The sequence below is a fragment of the Oncorhynchus mykiss genome, chromosome 20 (assembly GCF_013265735.2).
Source record: "Oncorhynchus mykiss isolate Arlee chromosome 20, USDA_OmykA_1.1, whole genome shotgun sequence".
Lineage (NCBI taxonomy): Eukaryota > Metazoa > Chordata > Actinopteri > Salmoniformes > Salmonidae > Oncorhynchus > Oncorhynchus mykiss.
The window spans coordinates 13357688-13373512 of record NC_048584.1 but is presented as its reverse complement, the minus strand read 5'-3'; the positions used below and the strand labels follow the sequence as shown (position 1 = coordinate 13373512).

The 15825-nt window shown below is 43.7% G+C and overlaps 1 protein-coding gene across 5 annotated transcripts in view; it reads right to left on the bottom strand.

Annotated features, from left to right (window-relative positions):
- The window catches only part of LOC110499014 (serine-rich coiled-coil domain-containing protein 2), a 90010-nt gene that overhangs the window by 32705 nt on the left and 41480 nt on the right, over window positions 1-15825 (bottom strand). For 4 of the 5 annotated variants that reach the window (XM_021575814.2, XM_021575813.2, XM_021575811.2 and 1 more), the window contains exons 4-6: window positions 10454-10556; window positions 6731-6815; window positions 5942-6104 (exon numbers count right to left, since the gene is read on the bottom strand). In XM_021575814.2, coding sequence (XP_021431489.2) covers window positions 5942-6104; window positions 6731-6815; window positions 10454-10556 — 351 coding nt within the window. The remainder of the gene's footprint in view (window positions 1-5941; window positions 6105-6730; window positions 6816-10453; window positions 10557-15825) is intronic. The other variant, XM_036955856.1, reaches the window with a different exon arrangement.

Below are 15825 nucleotides of genomic sequence, written 5' to 3'. Positions count from 1 at the left end.
AGAGAGAGCGTGTCTGTTAAATATGACTAGAATGTCATATTCATGTTGGCCAACTACCATATACCTTTGAGCACTCTTTTTTTTGGTATAAAGAGCCAATGTTTGGCTGTGGCAGGGTTTATAACAGAAGGCTAAAGGCTGGCTCGCCAACAACAGGAACTGTAACCCAACATTATCATAGCTGCGTTTTGTATCTTTGTGACTCTTACACACTGAACTGAATTAACTCTCCAAATCTCCTACCGCCTTCAATCCACCCCCTGGTCAGGCCAAACGATGCCAGGAGTGGTTTAGCGTGTCAAGCTAACAAAAGCACTCAGAGTGCTCACACACTGCTCAGTGAGCCAGCGAGGGCCAGCAGTTTGAAGGCATCAAGTGCAATTTAACACAGTGACAGGGGCCATTTTTAGAGAACACCCTCAGATAGATCCGTGAAGATGAAAAGAGTGACGTCAGAGATTTCCGTATGTTCCTACCACGACAATGGCCTTTTTCTATAACCCTCTTTTTTTAATAGCAGCTCGAACAAAAATAACAGTCAATAGCAGTTCACAGAACTTGTTTTTTTTATCCCTTATATTTCTATGAAGAAACCAATGATCAGCCATAAGCTCTTACATGAATTACAAAATAGGCCTAATGCCTACACTAAACCATTCCTCGCTTTCAATTGTTCTTTTAAGACGTCTTGATGTCTAGGGACGCACGGTTATCGTTCCTCATTGCATTAACATTGAGATTGTGCCATTTCCATGGCAACGTTTCAACCAACAGAGGTTAGGAAGAAATAGTGCATGAGTAATGACATAGGCTACAGTCGCTACATTCAAAGTGCTCTTTATGTCAAATCAGGCTTTCAAGAACGCTATTCTGACAAATTGTCACACAATCCACATTTCAACAACCCACTAGCACTACTAAACGTGTGACGGAGCTGTGGAGAAGAGGACGATTTCGCATCAGGAGAGGAATCAGTGTCGAAAAAGTCTACCAGGGGTTGTGTCATCCCAGAGCATAGACGGGAGGGAGTCTCTAAGCTGCTTTTCAGTTGGACCACACTGCCCAGCGTCCACGAACGGAACTCAGTTCGGAGATTTTTGGATCAGAGATCTGATGAACATTAGATTTGCAATCGTGACATGGAACCCTTAGACAAGGGGTTTATTCGTTGGTCTAGTCAGTGTGTCCAGCCCAGCTCCCATCAGAGTCGGTCTGTTTCAAATGGCACCCTTTTCCCTATATAGTGCCCTACTTTTGACCAGGGGTCATAGGGCCCAGGTCAAAAGTAGTGCACCATGTAGGGAATAGGGTGCCATTTGGAATGTACTCACTGTCTCCTCTTCTGGCTCCCCGTTGCTCGCCACAGGCGCTTTCAACAGTAGGCCAGAAAACAAGCCGCACGTCAACCAATAACAGCCTCGCGCAAATCAGACACCTCCGATCGCCACCACATTTATCTCCCGTCCCTCACAGACAGAGACGCATTAGCCTTTAGCGGCATCCGAAATCTCACCACAGCCTTGGATACCATGGCTGGAGCGTTGGGGAAATCGGCTGCTTTCATCATTGATTCTGTCAGATTGTCACACCGAGATAATAATTATCTGTGGGACATGGATGGGGCCGTGTAAATCTATGATGCGAGTGTTGACAATAGCCCTACGGGACTGCAGTGGGACAAGAACAATCACTGTTTTGATGCAAAGATATATCAATGATAGGAGGGCAGTAGCCCTGCTATCAGGCTGTGGTCCTTGGAATAGTCTCAAATGGCACCCTATCCCCTATATAATGCACTACTTTTGAACAGTTGTTACTGTAGTGAGCCTACTGTTATACACAGCATAGGGACAAGATCCCCAAATGTCACAGAATGTTGGTGGCCAGTCACTCTCCTCCTAAACTCCCTGGCTGAGAGACTATGTCCCAACACCACAGATATGTACAAAACAGTACCTGCATCCCAAATGGAACCCGATTTCCAACAGTGCCCTCAGAAAGTATTCACACCCCTCGACTTATTCCACATTTGGTTGTTACAGCCTGAATTTAAAAAAATTGGTTAAATTGAGATTGTGGGGCGTTGTGTGTAGGCCAGTGACAATATCAAAGTCATTGTTTTAGTACATTTTTACAAATGAATAAAAAATGAAAAGCTGAAATGTCTTGTTATGGTAAACCTAAATACGTTTAAGAGCAAAAATGTGCTTAACAAGTCACATACGTTGCATGGACTCTGTGTGGAATACTAGTGTTTAACATGACTTTTTGAACGACTACCTCGTCTCTGTACTTCACACATACCGACAAGTGTAAGGTCCCTTCAGTCGAGCAGTGAATTTCAAAACACAGTTTCGACCATAAAGACCAGGGACGTTTTCCAATGCCTCGCAAAGGGCACCTAAAAACTGTAAGTTTAAATGGCTGTCAAAGGAGAAAACCAAGGATGGATCAACAACATTGCAGTTACTCCACAATACTAACTTAATTGACAGAGTGAAAAGAAGGAAGCCTGTACAGAATGAAATATTTCATGCATCCTGTTTGCAATAAGGCACTAAAGTAAAAAAAAAAAAGTTTTTTAAATGTGGCAAAGAAATTAACTGAACACAGTGCTGTGTTTGGGGAAAATCCAACAACACGTCACTGAGTTCAACTCTTTATATATTCGAGCATGGTGTTGGCTGCATCATGTTACGGATATGTTTCTTAGTTATTGGCAATGAGATTTTTGGGGGGATAAAAAGAAACGGAATAGAGCTAAGCACAGGCAAAATTTGACTTAGTTCAGTCTGCTTTCCAACAGACACTGGGAGACAAATTCACCTTTCAGCAGGACAATAACCTAGAATACAAGGCCAAATATACATTGGAGTTTCTTGCCAAGAGGATGTTGAATGTTCGTTCCTGAGTGGACTAGATACAGTTTTGAATTAAAACGGTTTGAAAAAGGCTGTCTAGCAATGATCAACAACAAACTTCACAGCGCCTGCAGAATTTAAAAAAGAAAAGAAAAAAAAAGTGCAAATATTGTACAATCCAGGTGTGGAACGCTTACCCAAAAAGACTCACAGCTGTAAATCGCTGCAAAAGGTGATTCTAACATGCATTGACTCAGGAGTGTGCATACTTGTGTAAATTAGATATTTCTGTATTTCATTTCCCAAAAAATAAGCAACTTCAAAAAACGTGTTTCCACTTTGTCATTATGGTGTATTCTGTGTAGATGGGTGAGATAAAAATGATAAAAAATCTATTTAATCCATTTTGAATTCAGGCTGTGACAAAATGTGGAATAAGTCAAGGGTTATGAATACTTTCTGAAGACATTGTATATAGTGCACTGCTGGTCAAAGGTAGTGCACTACATATGGAATAGGGTGCCATTTGGGAGGCATGCAGTATTTGCCCCTCTGCTCTCTCTGGGTACTACGGGGGAGCGGGAGATGAATTACCAATCAATAGGAACACGGTTGATAATGCACAGATGATTATAGGTACAGCCTGGAACTCATCAAAATACAACGGGGTCTGAAATTGACACCCTTGTAGGATCTATGCCAAGAAGCATTGAAGCAGTTCTGGCTCGTGGTGCCCCAACGCCCTATTAATACACTTGGTATCCTGTATGCTCAACATTTCTTTTAAAGTATATTATTTTATACTAATACGATTACTCTTAAGAAATAGATTTGGTTTAACAATATATACAGTACCAGTCAAAAGTTGACACCAACTCATTCAAGGGTTTTTCTTTATTTTTACTATTTTCTACGTTGCAGAATAGTGAAGACATCAAAACTATGAAATAACATATGGAATAATGTAGTAACCCCCAAAAAAAGTGTTAAATTAAATATATTTTATATTTGAAATTCTTCAAAGTAGCCACCCTTTGCCTTGATCACAGCTTTGCACATAATTGGCATTCTCTCAACCAGCTTCATTCAACCAACCAGCATTCCAATTAACAGGTGTGCCTTGTGGAATTTATTTCATTTTTAATGCGTTTGAGCCAATCAGTTGTGTTGGTATACAGAAGATATTTGGTAAAAGACCAACTCCATATTATGGCAAGAAACGACAGTACATCAATACTTTAAGACATGAAGGTCAGTGAATCCGGAAAATTTCAAGAACTTTGAAAGGTTCTTCAAGTGCAGTCGCAAATACCATCAAGTGCTATGATGAAACTGGCTCTCATGAGGACCGCCAGAGGATAAATTCATTAGAGTTAGAAGCCTCAGAAATTGCAGCCCAAATAAATGCTTCACAGAGTACGAGTAACCGACATCTCAACATCAACTGTTCAGAGACTGCATGAAATCAGGTCTTCATGGTCGAGTTTCTACAAAGAAACCACTACTAAAGGACACCAATAAGATGAAGACTTGCCTGGGCAAAGAAACATGAGCAATGGACATTAGACAGGTGGAAATCTGTCCTTCGGTCTGGAGTCCAAATTTGAGATTTTTGGTTCCAAACGCTCCTGTCTTTGAGACACAGAGTAGGTGAATGGATTATCTCTGCATGTGTGGTTCCCACCGTGAAGCATGGAGGTGGTGGTGTGATGGTGCTTTGCTGGTGACACTGTCAGTGATTTATTTAGAATTCAAGGCACACTCTGCATGGAAACCACAGCATTCTGCAGCGATACGCCATCCCATCTGGTTTGCACTAAGAGGGACTATCATTTGTTTTTCAACAGGACAATGACCCAACACAACACCAGGTTGTGTAAGGGCTATTTGACCAAGAAGGAGAGTGATGGAGTGCTGCATCAGATGACCTGGCCTCCACAATCACCCGATTGCAGCCAACAAGTGCTGAACATGTGGGAACTCCTTCAGTTGGAAAAGCATTCCAGGTGAAGCTGGTTGAGAGAATGCCAAGCGTGTGTAAAGCTGTCATCAAGGCAAGACGTGGCTACTTTGAATAATCTCAAATATAGAAACACTTTTTTGGTTACTACATGATTCCATGTGTTATTTCATAGTTTATGTCTTCACTATTATTCTACAATGTCGAAAATAGTAAAAATAAAAATAAAAACCCTTGAATGAATAGGTGTCTAAACTTTTGACTGGTACTGTATACATGTTAAATATATGTTTAGAAAGAAATGGCACCCTTTGTGTGCTCTGTTGGTAATAATGTATGCATGTATATTTCTCTCAAAAAGGTAGGGGTCAAATTTATTGACAGCCCTGTTTCCAATACCTTTCAATGGCTCACTTTGCGAGGATAACGGCACTGAGCCCTTTTCGAAACGTTTTACAGTAGGTATGGGGTTCTTTTCTGCTCTGCACATTTCGACGCCAAACTCACCATTGGTGTGCATGGCCAAAGAGCTCTATTTTCAAGTAAAACTGACCAAAGGACCAGTTCCAATCAAGTGGCAATGCTGTTTAGCAAAGCGTTTACATTTGTTGGATGACGTGAAAATAGAGTTTGATCGCGTGGACGTCAATTAAGGCAGCCCCCCATGCCTCTCTGATTCAGAGGGGTTGGGTTAAATGCAGTAGAGACATAGAATGTCATTGTATGGTATAGCGTTAAGATTTCCCTTCACTGGAACTAAGGGGCCTAGCACGACCCATGAAAAACAGCCCCAGACCATTATTCTTCCTCCACCAAACTTTTGCTCGATTTTATAGACCTGTCAGCACCGGGTGTGGCTGAAATAGCCAAATCCACTAATTTGAAGGGGTGTCCACATACTTTTGTTTATATAGTGTATATCTCAGTAGGAGTCACCTCCAGTACAGACACAAATAGACAGGGATAGTATAAATCAGTGAGTAAGTGTGTTTGAATCCTAACAACTCATAGAAATAGTGTGATTGATTGCATTCAAGTGTATTGTCCATCGTGTAGTCTGTGTTCTATCTACACAGAATGAGTGGAGCAGAAGCAGAGTTATGGTGTGAGTGTGACCGACCTGCAGCAGTAGTTTCAGGTGTTCTAGCTGGGCCTTTACAGAGCAGCAGTCGTCTGCCATGTGTTTCAGTGTCAGCTCATCCAGCTCCACAGCCTGGTGAGGGGCTGCCAAGCCTGTGCCCTGACTCTGGTACCCATCATAGGTCTGGAACACACAGTCACTACTGGAGAGGTAGAGGGGGAAAAAGACAAATAGAGAGAGACAGGCAGAGAGCGAGATAGTCACTGCACGTGATACGAGGGTGAATCGGAGTGCCCACGGGAGGAAGCCTGGGACAGGTGAGTGGCAGGTAGGAGGACGAGACATGTTACCCGGTTACCAGGGGACGAGTGGCTGTCTCCCACATCAGTAGTGCACACATACACAACTCACATTGACGTAGGTATCGTGATTTTGGCTTGGATGTTAACGTTAGCTAGCACTAGTCGGTGTGTACCTGCTTAAAAACTTGGGTATTTATCATCCTATAGCTAGTTCTCCAACATGTTTTGAGCACTTAACACCCAAAATAATTTCCTCACGGCTTTCTCTTGTCCCTCTGCAGCAGAGGAGCAATATGTTTGGAACACCGAATCGCAATAAAAACACAGTACCAAATCACAGTACATATTGAATCGTGCTGTATATGGAATCGCAATACATATCGCATCGGCACATAAGTATCAGGACCATATCAAATTGTGAGGTCCCTGGAAATTCCCAGCCTGACTCAATACCAGAGGGCAAAAGGCAGAGACGGTCAGGATGCGTGTGACAAAGAAATGTAACCGAAAGCCCCCAGCAGCTCACATGTTGTCGCTGTGGAGTCGGTCGTCTACAGTCCAACAGAGCTGCCGTCTCCGCCACAGGGACAGATGGGACATCCCATCAGTATCTACAACAGGAGACAAGACCACAGAGACAAAGGCATGGAGTCAAAGTGAGGACCATAACACGATAACTTCCACAAGTTGTCAGGTATTTGAGGTTAAAAAAAAATCTTCTGAAGTTTGTAATTTCCACTGACATTTCAGACTTGATTTTCCCTTACGAAAAGGGTTCTCAACCCCTACAAAAATGTCCATTAATTATAATCCATGTAAAAAAATCATATTTCCTGTTGCTGCAGGATTATTTTCCTGCTGTAGAAAACAAAACTGGCTCAAATTAAGATCCTACACCTGTAACCACACTCACACATTGGCATACAGAGACAGACTCTCACACACACACAAACAAGTGCACACACAATCTCCAAGCCACACACACTAAAGAAATGATGCCATCTTTTCTTCCTCAGTTCCTCCCCATTCTCAAAGTACTAAGGGCCTCCCGAGTGGTGCAGTGGTCTAAGGCACTGCATCACAGAGCATGCGCAGACCAGCTGGCCGGTGTGTTTACGGACATATTCAATCAATCCCTATACCAGTCTGCTGTTCCCACATGCTTCAAGAGGGCCACCATTGTTCCTGTTCCCAAGAAAGCTAAGGTAACTGAGCTAAACGACTACCGCCCCGTAGCACTCACATCCGTCATCATGAAGTGCTTTGAGAGACTAGTCAAGGACCATATCACCTCCACCCTACCTGACACCCTAGACCCACTCCAATTTGCTTACCGCCCAAATAGGTCCACAGACGATGCAATCTCAACCACACTGCACACTGCCCTAACCCATCTGGACAAGAGGAATACCTATGTGAGAATGCTGTTCATCGACTACAGCTCGGCATTCAACACCATAGTACCCTCCAAGCTCGTCATCAAGCTCGAGACCCTGGGTCTCGACCCCGCCCTGTGCAACTGGGTACTGGACTTCCTGACGGGCCGCCCCCAGGTGGTGAGGGTAGGCAACAACATCTCCTCCCCGCTGATCCTCAACACTGGGGCCCCACAAGGGTGCGTTCTGAGCCCTCTCCTGTACTCCCTGTTCACCCACGACTGCGTGGCCACGCACGCCTCCAACTCAATCATCAAGTTTGCGGACGACACAACAGTGGTAGGCTTGATTACCAACAACGACGAGACGGCCTACAGGGAGGAGGTGAGGGCCCTCGGAGTGTGGTGTCAGGAAAATAACCTCACACTCAACGTCAACAAAACTAAGGAGATGATTGTGGACTTCAGGAAACAGCAGAGGGAACACCCCCCCTATCCACATCAATGGAACAGTAGTGGAGAGGGTAGCAAGTTTTAAGTTCCTCGGCATACACATCACAGACAAACTGAATTGGTCCACTCACACAGACAGCATCGTGAAGAAGGCGCAGCAGCGCCTCTTCAACCTCAGGAGGCTGAAGAAATTTGGCTTGTCACCAAAAGCACTCACAAACTTCTACAGATGCACAATCGAGAGCATCCTGGCGGGCTGTATCACCGCCTGGTATGGCAACTGCACCGCCCTCAACCGTAAGGCTCTCCAGAGGGTAGTGAGGTCCGCACAACGCATCACCGGGGGCAAACTACCTGCCCTCCAGGACACCTACACCACCCGATGTCACAGGAAGGCCATAAAGATCATCAAGGACATCAACCACCCGAGCCACTGCCTGTTTACCCCGCTATCATCCAGAAGGCGAGGTCAGTACAGGTGCATCAAAGCTGGGACCGAGAGACTGAAAAACAGCTTCTATCTCAAGGCCATCAGACTGTTAAACAGCCACCACTAACACTGAGTGGCTGCTGCCAACACACTGACACTGACTCAACTCCAGCCACTTTAATAATGGGAATTGATGGGAAATGATGTAAATATATCACTTTATAACCACTTTAAACAATGCTACCTTATATAAATGTTACTTACCCTACATTATTCATCTCATATGCATACGTATATACTGTACTCTATATCATCGACGGTATCCTTATGTAATACATGTATCACTAGCCACTTTATACTATGCCACTTTGTTTACATACTCATCTCATTTGTACATACTGTACTCGATACCATCTACTGTATCTTGCCTATGCTGCTCTGTACCATCACTCATTCATATATCCTTATGTACATATTCTTTATCCCCTTACACTGTGTACAAGACAGTAGTTTTGGAATTGTTAGTTAAATTACTTGTTATTAATGCATTGTTGGAACTAGAAGCACAAGCATTTCGCTACACTCGCATTAACATCTGCTAACCATGTGTATGTGACAAATAAAATTTGATTTGATTTAGAGGCGTCACTACAGATGCGGGTTCGATCCCGTGCTGTGTCACAGCCAGCCGCAACCGGGAGACCCATGAGGCGGTGCACTATTGGCCCAGCATCGTCCGGGTTAGGGGAGGGTTTGGCCGGCTGGGATGTCCTTGTCCCATCGCGTTCTTGGGACTCCTATGCCTAGTGCACGCCGACTTCGGTCCCCAGATGTTAGGTGTTTCCTCCGACACATTGGTGTGGCTGGCTTCCGGGTTAAGCAAGCAGTGTGTCAAGAAGCAGTGCGGCTTGGCAGGTCCGTGTTTCGGAGGACATTTGGCTCTCGATCCTTCGCCACTCCAGAGTCCATACGGGAGTTACAGTGATGGGACAAGACTCGCTACCAATTGGGAGGAAAAGGGGTGTGTTTCCAGATTGCTGGGAGCAGTCGAGAGCAGGGCCGAGAAAGCTATCTGAACTAAGAGCACATTACTAACACAAAGAGGCCAACAGGAAACTCCGCAAACACTAGAACACTTCAAGTGAAGCCTTGAATAGTCTACCCCAGAATAGACTCTCTGCACAGCTTCCCAAGCAAATCTGAGTGGGATGAAAACACGGCAAAAGAGAGAGACTGCGGTAGAGAACAAATTGATCCTCCCAAGCTTGACATGCTGCTACCAGAGATAGATAGAGGGTCAGTACTGAGGCAACTACGAACACAGCCCTCTCTGCATTCCTTAAGCATCTGTTGTGTCTGGGTTCTCTGAAAATATGATTAAAAAGGTTCAAAACAAGACTGCTATGGACACGGAATATATATATATATATCTTTTTTTTAAACAGACCTTGAAAGAAATAACCTGAGAGTGTGTGAATGTGTTGCTTTGAAAACTTCAATTCCCTAGTTTGGCTGTGTGTACTCGGATACGGCTGAAGAGGCTTGACCAGGAGGCAAAGGCTACGAGGCGAAGAGTCAAAGTGCCTTTTGACACGAAAAACCCCAAACATCAGAGTGTAGAAAGCTAAGGCCTTCCCCTTTTCCATTCGGGTTTCGTGCCTCTGAAGGAAGCTGTTATAGGACCCCTCCCCAGATATCGGGGTTATGACCTTCGGGAGGGCACCTTGGGCAGATTGACATGGCCTTATGCTAACTGTAACTATATGCTTCAACACATGATGCTGAGCTTGTGAGGTGCATTCCCATGCAGTCTTCCTGACCGAACAGCGCTCTCCTTGTTCAGGCCCCTTTTCCCCACGCTCGCTCCCGTTAGAACTAAGTTGCCCATCGGCACAGCACTAGGATGAGCGTACTCTCCACCAAACCTAATCTTGATCATTAAAGGGACAAAACTACGCTGAGATCCGTGTCTAGACAAAAACCACACTCACCACCATGCAAGGAGCCATCCTCAGGGAGGTCATCGTCTAGCATGAGGTCATCGTCGTCCAGATCACACCCAGACTCTAGGTTGTCCAGGTTGTTGAGTATGTCCTAGCATTAGAGAGCGAGAGAGACAGCAAGACAGACAGCGAAATTAGTCAGTTTGAAGCCTCATTTTTACAATAACAGAAGCAGAGACGGAAACAATTTTGAAAAGGCTGTTCATCTCCTTCAAGGGAAATATTTCCTCGAAGAACAAGGTTGAAAGACAGAATTGCATGGTAAATTATTGCAAAAAAAAAAAAGACAGCTCTCGAGGAGATTGTTCAATAATGTAAGGGGTAAAACTTTTAATGTCTTAATGACCCCTCAAGACACAGGTTGAAAATGGTTACTTGTTTTATGCAAAACTACAATAGATCTGCTGGAGAAAGAAAGAAAAAAAATTATATTGAAGAGAAACCAACTTTAGACAAATAGTAGGATGAAAGTGTGTGTGGGGGGGTAGTGAAACAAACAATAAATCCTTGGCCGTAAGAGAATCTGTCTGTCTCCATATCGAGTATCGTTATCTTCAGGCCCATTCCCCTTTTGCTCTGGCCCCCTGCCTTCGCTTAGAGTGGGCTTAGTCACAGCACAGCGCTCCTGGGGAAATGACATTTCCCCATGGCACGCGCCCATCCATCCGTAGCATGACATTACAGCCTAATCTCCTGCAAGAAGAAAAAAAAAACAACACAGGCGCTCCAAGGAGAGATCAATGGCCAAGGTCTTACGTTAGCTACATTTTTAGGGATCTCAGATCCCCTAAGCAGCCTTGTCGCTGTCGGCTTGCTCACTTGTCATCATAGCTACAGGCAGACACTCAGCCTCTATGTGGAACTGCCTGGAACTAGGGGCATCTCACTGGAATCTCTCCATTGCTGCTTTTCGACTAACACCAGTGTATACGCCCGATGCTATTACTAGAGAAATTGTGTTTCCATAGAGGCCTTACAGGGAGGACTTGAGGACAACCTCTACATAATCAAAAAAGTTGCTTTGTAGGGAGGTGTTAACCGTCTAGTGTGTTCATAGTTAGCCTTTGTTATGTAAACGTTACCAAAAAGCCCCAGCGGCCTCGCCTCGGCCCCAAGTTAGAGCAGGTCCGTTGGAGCCATGGCCCAGTGAGACATGGGTGCCGGACTACGTAGATGGAAAGAGAAAAGTCTGAGCCTTTACGTAAAACAGTGGGGTAATGCACCGAAACTAACTCAAAGTATTGGCTGCACTTTAAAATCATGTTCTATGGGCTTCAGTGGCGCAGCAGTTTAAGGCATCACTACAGACCCAGATTCGATCCCAGGGTGTCACACAGCCAGCCGTGAACGGGAGTCCCATTGGGCAGCGCACAATTGGCCAAGCGTCGTCCGGGTTAAGTCGGGATTGGCCGTCATTGTAAATAAGAATTTGTTCTTAACCTTTTTGGGATAGGGGGCAGCATTTTCACTTTTGGATGAATAGCGTGCCCAGAGTGAACTGCCTCCTACTCTGTCCCAGATGCTAATATATGCATATTAGTATTAGATAGAAAACACTCAAGTTTCTAAAACTGTTTGAATGATGTCTGTGAGTATAACATAATTCATATGGCAGGCAGAAACCTGAGAAAAAAAATCCAACCAAGAAGTGGGAAATCTGAGGTTTGTAGTTTTTCAACTCAGCCCCCATTGAAGATACATGGTGATATTAGTTATGTTTCACTTCCCAAGGCTTCCACTAGATGTCAGTATTTAGAACCTGTTTTGAGGATTCTGCTCATAAGGGCTCTTTGAGTGAGTGGTCTGGCAGAGTGCCACAGCCTCGGTCTGGCGCGCTCACATGAAAGTTAGCTACGTTCCACTTCAATTGTACAGACAAAGGAATTGTCCGGTTGGAGAACATTATGTTAAAAACATCCTAAAGATTGATTCCATACTTAGGTTGGCATGTTTCTACGGGCTGTAACGGAACTTTTTGAACTTTTCGTCCGACGTTAGGCGCGACCTGAACGCGCTTTTGGATTTGTTTACCAAACGCCCAAACAAAAGAAGATATTTGGACATAATTGGTATATTATATTTGGTCAGAGCTCTGAATGATAATTGGGTGCTGTCCCTTCAAGACCTCACGCATGTACACATGAAACCGATCTAGAAAGCCCCCCCCCCCCCCACATTCATTTAACTCCACTGCACCCTATTCTTATTTGACCTTATTTGCACTCACTGTATATAGACTTTGTTTTCTTTTTTTTGTACTGTATTATTGACTGTATGTTTTGTTCTTTCCATGTGTAACTCTGTGTCGTTGTATGTGTCGAACTGCTATGCTTTATCTTGGCTAGGTCGCAGTTGCAAATGAGAACTTGTTCTCAACTAACTTACCTGGTTAAATAAAGGTGAAATAAAAAATAAATACATGTAAAAAATGCTGGTCCGTCGAGCCGGATGGCCAGATAAGCTGTGGCCTGGGTTCTTTGTTCTGGATCCTGTCCTTTCCAGTTCTGTTTTTTTCCATCCTCAACGGTCCTTCCTCAAAAGGATGCAAGACGGCTGGGCTGGCACACTGAGCACTGACCTCGCTATCGCTAACATTAGAGGACAACATCAGAGGCCTCTACAAGGCCTGACCCCCCCCCCCCCCCCCCCCCCCCTCCCATGTTTTCATTACAGCATCCTATTCAAAAGAAGTCTAAGGCCTCGTTTAGAGTAGCCTTGTTATTTCCTCTTCAATGGTTTGTATATTTTATCTGTTTTCAGACTGCACTACTTTCCTCTCTCTCTCGGAGTGTCGTGGGATTTTTACAAAACATTTTCATATTGCAGGGTTAATTTTTATCCTCACAATGGAGTGGCTTTTCAAACCGGCAGACAGAGTACAATGGCAGAGCTCCACACATGCAATCTGTGAAAACCTTGTAACCGAGGCCTTCTCTTTCATACCGTGGCACTTCTATGAGAATGCAAATATGAGTTTGCTTACTTTCTCCACATAAATTTCAAAACTTTTCTACTAAATCGATAAGTAAATTGGACGGAATTTAACCAATACTATGCTGGACTATATAGTGCATACACTCAAAACCTGACCCAACCTTGTCTAAGTCCTGACGTAGACGAGTCCGGCAAAAGATGGTCACTCCATCTAGGTTTTCCCGGAGGACACAGGAGGGATTAATTTTTTATTTTTTTGGGGGGGCTATTTGTGGTCAATAACAAAAAACAAGAAACACCTACATTTCACAGTAGCCTTTCGGTTACTAGTCCAACGCTCTAACCACTAGGCTAACCTGCCGCCCCGGTCAACATCTCCAATGTGTTCACATTTCTCTCACGTAAATGTTATTTGGGAAATATTCAGGCCTTTACTCTTTTCTTCATTAGCATGCTGATGATTTCAAGTTGTATTGGATTTCATTTGTATCTGTTTAGACTGTTTCGAATGCATGTTGTTCAGTATATTTAGTTCAGTTCTCTGTGAGAAGCAAGTTCATTTAAAGTTGTGATTTGGTTCATGTAGATTAATTTCAATGCTAATAAACAAAGCAACTTGAAACCTCATCTAATTTGCATACATAATGAGTTTGAAGCTAATTTGAAGCAAACAATAGAAAGTTCGCCACAAGTTTCCCAGAAGTTCACAAGTCGCTCATTTGTATGTGAAAATACAAAATTTGCCAAAGATTTGCCTCAACAGTTTTTTTTCCTGGTGAGGTTTCCCTCTTCCCAATCTCATTTTGTGACACTCCACTTGTTATATAGCTGCCCAGCCAGGAAAAATCCCACAGGGGCTTTGCACCACAGATGCTGATGGGAGTTGAAGTCCAAAGCAAGTTTAATTCTATTTCATACCTCCCCAATCTGGACTAATAATTTACCAGCAGCCTGTGAAAGCTGCTTTCATGTTTCACTTGATGAACACAGCTGTCGGAGTGAAACTACCCTCAAAATCTGACCCAACTGTTGGGAGTCACACACACTCACGCACCAACAAAGCACCCTCAGCTGAGTCGGCAACAACTGGATGCATCCGGTTTTCAGGGGAAATAGAAAGAGCCTGTGACATGACTTCCACTTTTGGATGTTAACAAGGCGACACATTTTAATTTACTGGATTGGTTGAAGTGGGCCTATTTTTCTTCTCACCAGTTAGGGTTGGGCGGTATCCAGACTTTCAGGGTGCACGGCATTACCAAAAGTGCACACAAAGGGTGCCATTTCTTTCTAAACATATATTTAACATATATACAGTACCAGTCAAAAGTTCAGACACCTATTCATTCAAGGGTTTTTCTTTATTTTGACTATTTCCTACATTGGAGAATAAGTGAAGACATCAAAACTATGAAATAACACATACGGAATGATGTAGTAACCAAAAAAAAGTGTTAAATCAAAATATATTTGAGATTTGAAATTCTTCAAAGTAGCTACCCTTGGCCTTGACAGCTTTGTACTCTTGGCATTCTCTCAACCAGCTTCACCTGGAATGCATTTCAAATCAAATTTCATTTGTGGAATTTCTTTCCTTCTTAATAATGCGTTTCAGGCAATCAGTTGTGTTGTGACAAGGTAGGGATGGTATACAAAAGATAGCCCTATTTGGTAAAAGACCAAGTCTATATTATTGCAACAGCTCAAATAAGCAAAGAGAAATGACAGACCACCATTACTTCAAGACATGAACCAGTCAAGCTGGAAAATTACAAGAACTTTGAAAGTTTCTTCAAGTGCAGTCGCAAAAACCATCAAGCGCTATGATGAAACTGGCTCTCATGAGGACCGCCACAGGAAAGGAAAAACCAGAGTTACCGCTGCTGCAGAGGATAAGTTCATTAGAGTTACCAGCCTCAGTTTGCAGCCCAGTTCAAGTAACATCAACATTAACTGTTCAGAGGAGACTGCATGAAATCAGGCCTTCATGGATGAATTACTGCAAAGAAACCACTACTAAAAGGACACCAATAAGAAGAGAAACACGAGCAATGGACATTAGACAGGTGGAAATCTGTCCTTTGGTCTGATGAGTCCAAATTTGAGATTGATGGTTCCAACTGCTATCTATGTCTTTGTGAGATGCAAAGTAGGTGAACGGATAATCTCCGCATGTGTGGTTCCCACCTTGAAGCATGGAGGAGGTGTGATGGAGTTGGGGTGCTTTGCTGGTGACACCGTGACTGATTTATTTCGATTTCAAGGCACACTTAACCAGCATGGCTACCACAGCATTCTGATACGATACACCATACCATCTGGCTTAGTGGGACTATCATTTGTTTTTCAACAGGACAATGACCCAACACAACACTAGGCTGTGTAAGGGCTATTTGACCAAGGAGGAGAGTGATGGGAGTGCCGCA